Source organism: Microcaecilia unicolor, chromosome 12, assembly GCF_901765095.1.
Source record: "Microcaecilia unicolor chromosome 12, aMicUni1.1, whole genome shotgun sequence".
Lineage (NCBI taxonomy): Eukaryota > Metazoa > Chordata > Amphibia > Gymnophiona > Siphonopidae > Microcaecilia > Microcaecilia unicolor.
In genome coordinates this window covers 18,638,675-18,651,820 of record NC_044042.1, presented here as the reverse complement: position 1 = coordinate 18,651,820, position 13,146 = coordinate 18,638,675, and the positions used below count along the sequence as shown (strand labels likewise).

At 41.7% G+C, this 13,146-nt stretch overlaps 1 protein-coding gene across 1 annotated transcript in view; it reads left to right on the top strand.

Annotated features, from left to right (window-relative positions):
* Positions 1 to 2,890: 2,890 nt before the first annotated feature.
* STK38 (serine/threonine kinase 38) overlaps positions 2,891 to 13,146 on the top strand; it is a 33,123-nt gene continuing 22,867 nt past the window's right edge. Inside the window, exons 1-5 of the mRNA XM_030221834.1 lie at positions 2,891 to 3,248; positions 6,608 to 6,659; positions 8,112 to 8,234; positions 9,034 to 9,117; positions 10,275 to 10,398. Coding sequence (XP_030077694.1) covers positions 3,118 to 3,248; positions 6,608 to 6,659; positions 8,112 to 8,234; positions 9,034 to 9,117; positions 10,275 to 10,398 — 514 coding nt within the window. The 5' untranslated portion in view covers positions 2,891 to 3,117. The remainder of the gene's footprint in view (positions 3,249 to 6,607; positions 6,660 to 8,111; positions 8,235 to 9,033; positions 9,118 to 10,274; positions 10,399 to 13,146) is intronic.

Below are 13,146 nucleotides of genomic sequence, written 5' to 3'. Positions count from 1 at the left end.
GTATAGAGAAAGCTACAGGGCCTGTTTCTGGGTTTGGAAGCAGTAGCAGGTGCTAAGTGAGTGTTGGGACCATGCAAGCAGATGCTTTGAATACAGTAGTTAGAGCGGTGGGCTGAGAACCAGAGCTGACCAAATTATTTTCATTCTCGATTACCTCTGGTAGGAACCAGACACTAAGGGTGAAGTGCTCCAAAGAGTGAGATTGAAGGTCAGAGAGTAAGACTGAAGATGAAAGAGTGAGATTCATAGGTGACGTGTCCGATATATAAACCTAGAGAGTTTTAGGGGGGTAGTTATTAAAGTGCGGTAACTGTCAGACTTTTACAACACCTTGATTTACTGTGGGAATAACTGCAGTTTCTCAGTACTGCAGATCAGAAATCCCCAATGTATGTGAATAATGCAGCAAAAGGCCCTTATACAGCAGCTTGAATCCTAGTGGCGGAGAAGCCTAGTGGTTAGTGCAGTAGATTTTGATCTTGGGGAACTGGGTTCAATTCCCACTGCAGCTCCTTGTGACTCTGGACAAGTCACTTAACCTTCCACTACACCAGGTACAAATAAGTACTTGTATATATTATATAAATCGCTTTGAATGTAGTTGCAAAAACTACAGAAAGGCAGCATATCAAGTCCCATTTCCCTTTTGACAGGACTGACTTAAGGCATAAGCTGGGTGAGGCACTGGTTCAGGATACCAAAGCCTAAATCAATGACTCACCCTTTACAGCAACATTCCATGCTACCAATCCTAGGGCAAGCAGTGGCTTCCCCCATGTCTATCTCAATAGCAAACTATGGACTTTTCCTCCATGGACTTGTCCAAACCTTATTTTAAACCTAGACACACTAATCGCTGTAACCACAGCCTCTGGCAATGAGTTCCAGAGTTTAGCTATTCGTTGAGTGAAAAAATATTTCCTCGTATTCATTTTAAAAAGTATTACCATGTAACTTCATTGAGTGTCCCCTAGTCTTTGTACTTTTTGAAAGAGTAAAACATTGATTCACTTTTACCCATTCTACACCACCTCTATCGTCGTATCCCCCTTTGGCCATCTGTTTTCCAAGCTGAAGAGCCTTTCCTCATATGTGAGGAGTTCCATCCTCTTTATCATTTTGCTCGTTCTTCTTTGAACTTTTTCTAATTCCGCTATATCTTTTTTGAAATATGGCAACCAGAATTGCATGCAATACTCAAGGTGAAGTCACACCATGGAGCAATACACAGGCATTATAATATTGTCTTATTTTCTATCCCTTTTCTAATAATTTCTAGCATCTTATTTTCCTTTGCTTGACCGCTGTTGCACACTGGGCAGAAGATTTCAGCATATTATCCATGATGACTCCTTCATCTTTTTCTCAGGTGCCAACTCCTAAGGTGAACCCTACTATTACTACTACTTAACATTTCTATAGCGCTACTAGACATACACAGTGCTATACACTGGACATGAAGAGACAGTCCCTGCTTGACAGAGCTTACATCTAATTAGGACAAACAGGACAAATAAGGGATAAGGGAATTATTAAGGTGGGAATGAAAAAACATGGGTACTGAACAAGTAAGTAAGGGTTAGGAGTTAAAAGCAGTATCAAAAAGGTGGGCTTTTAGCCTAGATTTGAAGACGGCCAGAGATGGAGCTTAACAAACCGACTCAGGCATATGGTGCAGCAAGATAAAAGGAACCAAGTCTGCAGTTAGCAGTGGAGGAGAAGGGTGCAGATAAGAGCGATTTACCCAGTGAGGAGTGTAGGGAGAGACAGTGGCGTAGCCACAGGTGGGCCTGAGTGGACCAGGGCCCACCCACTTAGGACAGGCCCACCCAACAGTTGCCAGGTGGGCGGTTTTACCGCCCAATTGGGCGGTTTTCCGTGACCCGCCGCGGGAAATTTTTGCCCGCGGCGGGTTGCGGTTTTTTGGGCTCCTTTTTGGCTTCGGGGCGGTTTTTTCGCCGGCTTTTGCGGTTTTTTCGCCGGCTTTTTTCGGCCGCGGTGGGCGGGGTTAATGACGTTTCTGGGCGGGGTTAGTGATGTGGGAGGCGGGGTTAGTGACGGGGGAGGCGGGGTTAGTGACGGGGAGGCGGGGCCGATGACGGGGGAGGCGGGGCCGATGACGGCGGGGGCGGGGTTGATGACGGCGGGGGCGGGGGTGATGACGCGGGGGCGGGGGTGTCAGTGGCGGGGTTTGAGTTTGGGCGGGTTTTGGGCTGGATTTTGGGCTCTTTTAGGCTGGAAAAAAATTTTCCACCTGGCAACCCTGCTTGTAAGTCAATAACAGGAGTTTGAACTGTATGCGGAAACAGATAGGGAGCCAATGAAGTGACTTGAGAAGAGGGCTAATAGGAGCATAGCAACACTAGCAGTGGTGCAGCAGAATTTTGAACAGATTGAAGGGGAAAGAGATGGGTTACTGGGAGATCTCCGAGAAGCAAGTTGCAGTAGTCTAGGGAGAGATGATAAGAGTGTGGATAAGGGTTCTGGTACTATGATTTGGATTATTCTCCCAATGTCGGACTCTACAAATATATTTATTCCACGCACATGCTAATTAATTTGGGTTTCCGACTTGGATTGGCCACTATTGGAAACAGGATACTGGGCTAGATGTTACGTAATCGCCAACCCCTCCTTGACCTCCCATCAGGATAGAGCGTTCTCATTCATCACCTAGCAACACTGACTGCACCTGCAGCCTTCCCACCACGCTCTGACTCCAGGGCACGTGAACGTGATGGCGACCAACCAACCTCCAGTCGAGTCAAGGCAACTTTTTACCACCTAACCTGCTGCGCGAGTCAAGGCCTTTCGCGGCCACGCATAAGACTCGCTGGTCTGGGCGTGCGTCTTACGTCACACGCCTGGAGCACGCACATTCGCATTCTCTTTTTCTGGTTTCCGCGCAGCAGCAGCAGCGCACCAGTCCGTCGCTAGTTCTCATCTGTTCCCGTCCTGGGTCCCGGCGGTTGCTATGGCTGAGCAGCCGGTGGCCTTTGTTCTAGGGAGGGCTGTGGTGGTGGAGCTCGCGCCGGTGTAGCGGCCCTTCCTGACGCGCTTTTTTGTTTGTTTCGTTTCATTTCGGGACTTCTCTTTCTCCCCCTCCCCCCCCTCGCCATGGCCACGACGGGCCAGGCCCCCTGCTCCTCCATGAGCTGTCACACCAAGGAACGAGTCACTGTGGCCAAAGTGACTTTGGAGAATTTCTACAGCAACCTCATCGCCCAGCACGAGGAGCGGGAGCTGAGGTGAGGAGGGAGCCCGGGCAGGGCCTCACCACCACCTTCCAACCGAGGAGGCTGTCCCGGGCAGGCATGGAGTGTCACTTTCATGGGGAGATTGGTGGGGGAAATGAGAGCTACGAATCCGTGCGGAGGTCGAAGAGTCTGGATCCACTTGTCTGTATGTGGGAAAACGTGTAGGCAGTGGGCACGACGAGTTAACAAAATACCCAAACGGGACGAATGCGCGCAACACTGGTGTTGGGAGTATGTGTAGAGATTGCAGGCAGTTCAGTTTAGTTAGTGTGTTTGTTTTAAACTCTTATAATATTTGCTTGTTATGCTACTATCATGTTTTATTCATTATCATGTTACTCAAGACTCTTCTGTAACACCTAATGTCTACTTTCTACTATATTTCCACCTATCATGATGTATTGTAAGCCACATTGAGCCTGCAAAGAGGTGGGAAGATGTGGGATACAAATGCAATAAATAAATAAATTTTTATATACCGCTTACAGGTTAGAAAAAAAAAAACTATCAAAGCGGTTATAATTTTCTCTAAAATCATGCCTAGAAAATATATGATTGTATCTGAAAGAGAAGCATCTTGTTATTGACGTGTATTTGTGGAGTGACCTACTAATATTCATATGCAAGAAATTGCATTACCCATAGATTAGAAAAGAGCAGTTCAGTTCACTAATCTGTATGAAATCTTAGGTCAACAAACAAAAGTACAAGTAACCACCATATTACTTTTCAAAACTAAAAAGCTGTAAAGTAAAAGGATGGTGGAGGGGGCGGAAGTTCTAGAGAAGAATAACATTTCATCACAGTGGTTTTGTAACAGACGGCTGACATGCTCTTCCTTGTGTACATTTCCTTTTGCCGTACACCCTTATTAACATAAAAACGACCATACTGGTCAGGCCAGAGGGCCATCTAGCTCAGTATCCTGCTTTTAACAGTGGCCAAGCCAGGTCTCAAGTACCCTGCAGGAATCACAAGGAATCTTGATTGCGTGTTCCCAACCCTAGGGATTCACAGGAGCTATCTTAATAACAGTTTATGGACTTCAGGAAGTTATCCAACCCTTTTTTAAATTGGTACATTAACTGTGTTTACCACATACTTCCTTCAGTGAGTTTCAGAGCTTAGCTATGCAATGAGTAAAAAAGATATTTTCTGCTACTTGTTTTAAAAGTATTACTCATGCCTGGCAGAATGATCCTTGATGAATATCAAACCATACAACTTGTTAAGTAGAGCTCTGCTCAGGTGTTGCTTTCTGTTCACAATGCCAGAAGACTTTCAGGCTTATTTTCGAAAGAGAAGGGTGCCCATCTTTCTACATGAATTGCAAGATGGGCATCCTCACAGGGTCGCCCAAATCAGCATAATCGAAAACCGATTTTGGGCGTCCTCAACTGCTTTCCGTCACTGGGACGACCAAAGTTCACGGGGGCATTTCGGAAGCATAGCGAAGTCGGGACTGGGGCGTGCCTAACACATGGGCGTCCTCGACCGATAATAGAAAAAAGGGCGTCCCTGACGAACACTTGGATGACTTTACCTGGTCCTTTTTTTTTCTTATGACCAAGCCTCAAAAATGTGCCCTAAATGACCAGATGACCACCGGAGGGAGTCGGGGATGACCTCCCCTTACTCTCCCAGTGGTCACTAACCCCCTCCCACCCGCAAAAAAATTATTTTAAAATATTTTTTCCAGCCTCTATGCCAGCTTCAAATATCATACCCATCTCCATCACAGCAGTAGGCAGGTCCCTGGAGCAGTTTTAGTGGGTACTGCAGGCGGACCCAGGACCATCCCCCCCTACCTGTTACACTTGTGGTGGTAAATGTGAGCCCCTCAAAACCCACCAGAAACCCACTATACCCACATGTAGGTCCCCCCTCTTCACCCATAAGGGCTATAGTAGTTGGTGTACAGTTGTGGGGAGTGGGTTTTGGGGGGCTTAGCACAAGCTGTGCACTTGGGAGCAATTTCTGAAGTCCACTGCAGTGCCCCCTAGGGTGCTTGGTTGGTGTCCTGGCATGTGAGGGGACCAGTGCACTACGAATGCTGGCTCCTCCCATGACCAAAGGGCTTGGATTTGGTCGTTTCTGAGATGGGCGTCCTCAGTTTCCATTATCGCCGAAAATCGGTGACGACCATCTCTAAGGTCGAACTAAATTTTGCGATTTGGGCGTCCCTGACCATATTATCAAAATGAAAGTTGGACGCCCATCTTGTTTCGATAATAAAGGTTTCCCCACCCTTTCGCCGGGATGTTCTTGGGCGCCCCTTTCGATTATGGCACAGCAGACTTCTTTCAATTTGAAATGATGTGAAAGGAAACAGGACTTATGGGAGTGCCTGTTGTAGGCAATAAATATCGCTATAAGAAGATTCAAAGCCGCACAAATATTATCTACTTAGGCTGTAACCATTCACTATTAAAGAAATTACAAGACTTACAAAACACCGCAATGAGGCTTCTCTGTAACGCACATCAGTCTGACCATATTTCTCCTTTTCTTAAATCACACCATTGGCTTCTAGTAGAACAATGGGTCACTTTCAAAATTCTTATGCTTACCTTTCAAACTCTTTGTATCAGTGTCCTCCTCTAACTCTCATCCCATCACTATTCCCTACTGTCTGTCCCTGCTCCCTTCGTTTGCTTAATGACTATCTATCGTCTGGTTCTCCCTAACCTGAAATAAACTATTCTAGAATCTACATGACATCAAGCATTCTATGTTGCCACCTCCAAGGAGTATTTTTTTTTTTTTTTTTTTTTTTTTAAACTTCTCAGCAGATTGATGTTTATTGCAGTGTGTGTTATACATGATGCATCTACTCTGTCATTTTCAACAGATTATCAGTTTATGCTTCACTGTGAGGTCCTTTTACTATGATGCAGTAAGAATTGACTGTATTTACAGGTCTTTCCCGTGTGCTAAGGCCATTTTTACAACAGATGTAACAAAAAGCTTTTATTTTCATTAATAACTGTGTGCTAATGTTGCTATTAGCACACTGCCATTAAAAAAACAAAACAAAAAAAAAAGTGAGTGCTTACCGCCCCTATTAAGGGCTCCCATGTTAACCGTGCACTAACCAATTAACATGCGGTGATATAGATGTGCTGCCCAGACATGCTCCCTCAAAAAAAAAAAATCCAAAAACATTACCACATGGTTAGCATGTGCTATGTCTAAACTAATGCAGAACACTTTAGCGCATCTGTTAAGCTTATTTTGCTACTTTAGGCATTCGTTAGTTCCTAATGCAATTTAGTAAAGGGACCCCTATGTGACTTGAATTGCATTTTGGTTTTTTTTGCTGAACAGTTATAAAATTATATCTTTTGTAGGCAAAAGAAGCTGGAGAAAGTGATGGAAGAAGAAGGCTTAAAAGATGAAGAAGTAATTCAATTTGAACTGATTATATATATGTACAGTGTCACAAAGGCGTTATGCCTGTCATGTAGTGTAGTTATCAGCGTATTAGGGCCTTTACATGTTCTGCTTGTGTTATTTCTAGTGATTTGCAAGTCATTTAGGATTCTGTAGTCGTTTAATCTACATCGTGTTTTACAATTGAAGAAACGTGTCAGTTATTTCATAGGTGGGTTCTGTGAGACCCAAGTTTTGCTTGCATGTGTGCTGCTGGTTGGAGGTGGGGGGAAAAAACCCATAATGGTCCCTATTTAAAGGGACATATGTTTAGCAGCATCTATTATGCATATAAGACCCCTCTCTGTGTATTTTCAGTGGCACTATGCAGATAGTATTGCTGAAAATTCTAAGGGCCAGCACTATCTGTGTAGTGCCAGGGTGGGGTGAAGGCATTTTACAAAGCTATACGGATAGCAATATTCAGTTGCTATCTGAATAGGTAAGTGGTTTAATGTGGGACAGATTGAAAGTTGCCTCAAGTTAAACAGCTGATGGTGAGTGCTCATTATATACGTGTGCTGCTGCCTATTTGCATAGTGGGTCTGAGTATATATATTTTTAATGCATGGCCGGCGTTTAAAAAAATATGCTTGCTATTGCAGCGGAATATTGAGCGTCTCATAAAACCCAAATAATGTTGGATAAAAGCCAGTGAGCTAAGATGACTTGCCCTAATTTGCACAGAGGTGGAAGATAAAAAAGAGCAGATCGTATAAAAAGATAAATATAGTTTATTTCAAACAATATATATATATAGACAGCCCGACACAGGCCGTGTTTCGCTCAACTGGGCTGCTTCAGGGGCTATATAAGTAATCTTTACTACCAAATATAAGGTGCGCTTTGCTACCAGATATAAGGTACATGTAAAATGTCCTATTGCTCAGTGTATGACCTCAGAGATATGTGACTGTAATACCCACTCGATATTAACGAGTTATGCTTTTGGCATCTCTGGTTCAGCTGTTTTTTTCAAACCAGTTCCATTCTTCATACACTGAGCAATAGGACATTTTACATGTACCTTATATCTGGTAGCAAAGCGCACCTTATATTTGGTAGTAAAGATTACTTATATAGCCCCTGAAGCAGCCCAGTTGGGCGAAACATGGCCTGTGTCGGGCTGTCTATATATATATATATATATATATATATATATTTGAAATAAACTATATTTATCTTTTTATACGATCTGCTCTTTTTTATCTTCCACCTTGGAGTTTGCAGACCGTCTGCCTTTGTGCTTTCTTGGACCCTAATTTGCACAGATGCAGAAAGGAAATTCAAAACTCATTCTTCAATCCCTGGTCTCTGGATTGTACTTCAGTGCCCGATATGCCAGATCATGTCTTCTCTGAGAAACCCTTGTAGAGCTGGCCAGCAATTGCTGTACCCTTGTCTTTCTGTTGAAATATATAGAAGCGAATGAGGAGGTCGGCACATGCCCGAAAGGAGACGGAATTTCTTCGCCTAAAGAGGACCAGACTGGGGTTGGAAGATTTTGAGTCTTTAAAAGTAATAGGAAGAGGAGCTTTTGGAGAGGTAAGATTATCTCGGAAGGTGATGTGACTACTAAAGAGACCTCTGCACCAAAGTCACTTTTCTGGCCAGTGTTGTCAAGAAGGTGTAGTTTTTCAAAGTGTTTGGGTGAGGAAGTATAGGAAGTACACCCCAGGGTAACATTTGGGACATTGTATATTGTTACTATTTGTCTTGTGTACCTCACATCAAATTCTGCTTTTATACTTTTATTTTTGTTTAATATTTTGCTTTTAAAATCTTAAGTTTTTGGACAAAACAAGAATTTTCTAATGAGCATTTTAATTTGTAATAGCACAGTCATTTGAAAATACTCTTAACTGGGTTAAGATTTGGTTCCAGTTTGCTGGGTTTTCTCTCAGTGATAAAGAATGGTGTGTGGTTTGTGTGGCAGGAGGAAGTAGAGATGAATGATTCAGGGCCTCCTGGCTGTGCAGGGTTCCAAATCCTCTTGGCTAAGTTTGGTCCCTTCATAGCTATTTGGCTGAGATTGAAAACCGATTTTACATTGGCTACTGGACCCTGTTGGTGAGGCAACAATATGACAAATGCCAGAACCAAAGGACTGAGCAATAAAAATATTTTCTGTGGATCAACCAGCTTTACACACTCTACTAGTTTCAGAAACAACACAGGAAAACAAAACCAACCAAGTATGAAAATATTCAGATTAGCTTGTGTTACTACCGGTTCAGCTCTATCCCTTTCTGTACAGTACTCTGGCCATTGCAAGTAAACTTTACCCCTTTTCATGACAGTGTGTGTATGTGTGTGACATTCACAATGTTTGTGCTGTTTGTAGGTACGACTGGTTCAAAAGAAAGATACAGGACATGTGTACGCAATGAAAATATTAAGAAAAGCCGATATGTTGGAGAAGGAGCAGGTATGTATCACATAAGCTAGTTCAGTTTACTTTCATCAGTTAAATGTACTCGATTGAGACTGATTTTATTTAGCTTCCAGAGAAACCGAACATCGGTAGTGCAGAAGCAGAAAGTGCTTTTTTTTCAGGCTGAGCTAGATTGTAAATTAAGGTTTTTTGCTGTTAAAGAAGAAATACAAAAGTAGCCTTTTGTATTTCTTTTCACAGTGGAAAATTCTGCAAACATTTTGTATCTTTGTTGTATAGTAAAATGTTTTTTAACCATGTCCTTGAGGTGCACTTTACTAGTGCTTCTAGGATATCTGTGATGAATATACATGTGTGTTGTATATATGGGGTCTCCAGTCTGATTGGTTGTGCCATAGGATTGGGTTGGGAGCACTGATGACAGCATGTGGTGAATATATTCAGCATTTTCTTTTATTTCCTATTAAAAGTGTAAAGAAACAATTTAGCCTTGGTTCTTCATGTAATTTGTTCATGAGAAATAATTCATCTCATCAAAGATAATGGAAACACACAGAGTGTTTCGGATATAGCTTGAGGAACGGTTTGTAATGTGCATCTTGCTTGCTGCATATATTCCTGTGAATAGTGTCAAAAATCTGTACATGCGACCAGTAAAATACCAGAAGGTGTACGTGTGTGTCTTTCTTTCTTTGATTTATAATTCATTCAGTCACCACAGTTCAAGGCAAGTTACATTAAACATTTACAGCGTTAAAATTCAGTGACAAGTTACAACTATGTAGTGAAATATGTCCGATATCAGTGCATTTTCATATGAAATGACTGCCTATTGAAAATATGAGACAAAATATTTAAAAGCGAGACCCTGAACTGTCACTGGGCATTTTGAGTCACTTTAATGTTAGCATATTTAGTTTTGCATTGACTGGTACACTTGCCTTTAAATATTAAGTGCTATAACTGTCCTGTGTCTCATAGTAAAAACATTGCAAAATGTTGTTTCTGGACAATTGTGTATTTTCCTACAGTCCGCTGGTAGCAGATCACCCAGAAGACTCCATATGTGCTTTCAGTCTTTGACATTTTGCTTTTCCAGGGAAGCGCTTTGAATGTTTATTCACAAAACTGATGCGTCTCTTTAAAGCCAAAGATCGCGTTGTAATTAATCCTGCTGCGTATACCTCCAGGTTGGACATATTCGTGCAGAACGGGACATACTAGTGGAGGCAGACAGTTTGTGGGTTGTGAAAATGTTCTATAGTTTTCAGGATAAACTAAACCTCTACCTTATCATGGAGTTCCTGCCAGGAGGTAATTACTTATGACCTAATGGTTATTTTCATTTTACTCTCTAGCAAGTTACTTTCCTTTGTTTCTCAATAATAAAAACTTCTTGTAGGTCTTTTTCCTGCTTTGCTTGCACTAGTGACAGGCAGGGCTGTGCGAAAGGCGGGAATCTTGTCAGTTGACTGTTGACCTGACAGTTCTTCACACAGTTGGTATGAGAACAGTGTTCTGGCCATGCCCTCTCACCCTCTTTGTTATCTGGGATTGCAAAATCGTTCTTGAAACTATTTTCAGTTCCTTCAAAACAATAAAATAAGCAAATGAGATTTTCATGGAAGCTGCAGCCCAGAATTTGTACAGTATTGATTTGTTTCTCAGATGTGAACCTGGCAGTATTCTCCAGGCTTTTAAATTATTTTATTTTTTTCATTCAAATGATTCGCACAGCCCTCCTCGTCCAGGTCATCTTGCAATGTCGACTGCTGATAAATGATCCCTTTCTCCACCTCACTTCCTGTATTTTCATGCAGATAATAAGCTGGAAATTTTTCCTATAACCATCAGTTCACTGTATCTACTATCACAGCACTTATTAATGGCCAGCACTATGCATGTAAATACAAAATGATTTCCATTTATTTAACTGTTTTACATTTTTTTAAAAGTATTATTACTATGTTTAACGTCTTAGCATTACAGCAAAGGTGTGTATATGTATATATAGTGTGTGTAACAGACCAGTTTGTACTATATATATATATATATATATATATATATATATATATATACATATAAATTTCAGATTGCGTGGAGGCTATCACTGAGTTTAAAGTGTGTGTGTGTGGGGGGGGGGGGGGACCTCGGCTTTTTCTTTACCTTACAAAACACTTAACACACTTTCCTTTTAAAGTAGCAGTGTCTTTTGCAAGATTTCAACACCTTTACTTCTCTTGATGTACTACAAAGCTTGGTTTAAGTTCTGAGGAATGTCTGTTCACTGTTTCTCTTAGCTCTGGGCCTTTTAAAGAATGTGGGTTTAACAGGCATAAAATATTTTCCTGTTTACATGCATAGGAATCAAAAACACTTTTTAAAATCCTGGGCATTTCTTGCCTCCTCCACATCCCCCTGTTTTCCAGCTCAGCTGGATCCAGCCTCTGTTGGGCTGTGGTGCCATGAACCTTTAACAACTACCTTGGGGGTGTATTTGCCCTTTTTTATATCCTTTCTTCAACCTTTAACTTGGCCATCATAGCCAGCGGCCATAAACCATGGTGGCTTCTTCCAAAACTTGGCAAAAATGAGCAATTGCACTTAATGACTGAGGCTCCCTCCCCTGAGGAGCTGTGAGTGCTGCTTCCCCAGCATTGCTAGGCAGCCTGGGATGCAGAATCTTTGCTCAGATAACAAACGTAGCCTCCTCTGCAGGGTAGTGTGCAACACAGCCACTGAGTCACTGGGCTGGCCCAAGAACTGATAGTGTACCCATCAGCGCGTGCTAATCCTGTGTTTTCTGAACATGTACAAGAAACAAAACAGCGAAGATGACTAACAAAATAAAAAACAAAATTGTATAAAAAACATCCAAATAAAAAAAAAAAAAAAAATTTTAATTAAAAATCACACAAAAAAGACAATTGGGTTATAAAAATTGAGAAGTGAACTTTATTAGCCAAACAATAGCAGGGAGAAAGGGACTCAACACAGCTGTGTTTCGGCCGTACAGGCCTGCGTCAGGAGTCTTCTCACCATACGCTGATTAATAATTCTGTCCAATTGTGGAAGCAATGTTTGTGTCTATTTTTGAATACTATAGCGCTAAGTCGTACTCGAAACAAAGTCGAGCGGAGAAAATCGGAGCAGCATCTCTGGTCTGTGAAATCAAACAGAACTAATATTTCTGAACATGTACAAATTTTTTTTTTCATTTTAAAATGTAAATCATAAGAAACGCTGCACTTTCCACATTAGAGAAGGGCATCAATTTGTCTTTTTCTTTGCTCTATTTCTTCTTTCTCTGCTCTTATGGTATTCTTTTGTTTTCTCTCAATCTTTTATTACATAAACCCTTTATTATTATAAAGTTCTTTTTATTAGGAAAAAGACAAATACATATACAGTAATCTACATCCTTCCCTGCATCTTACCCCCCCCCCCCCCCCAATCCAAGAACAAATAGACTCTTAGGGTCCTGTTTACTAAATCGTGCTGTAGGCACACTAGCATTTTTAGACCGTGCTAATGCTAGAGACACCTGTATATTCCTATGGGTGTGTCTAGCATTAGCGCACACTAAAAACACTAGCGTACCTTAGTAAACAGGGCCCTTAAACTTTTAAATAAATGGTTTGTTTATTTTATGACTTGACACACACCACTTGGCTAAAAGAAGGCCAAAGCGGTTTACAATAAAAATGTAATATTAAATCAACTTAAAATTAAGAAAATTCCATTTAAGATAGGAAAGAATCAGTCATACTATTAACAGAAACACTTAAGCAACCTAGAAAACAAAAGGAGGGAGCAAAAGGGAGAACCAGGTCTAAAACTTACAAGTCTAAACCTAGCTGGCACTTAGTCCAAAAGTAATTGAGACAAAATAAGCCTTTAGTTTTGCCTTAAATTTAGGTAAAGTAAGTTCAGTTCTCAAGTCAGCTGGCAAGCCATTCCAGAGAGAAGGGTCTAGAAAAAGAGTGCAGAATTACGGGTTGTCTCATAGTGGCCTGCCTACCTTTTTTTATAACACCACCATGAAAGTCACCTGTCCTGAGT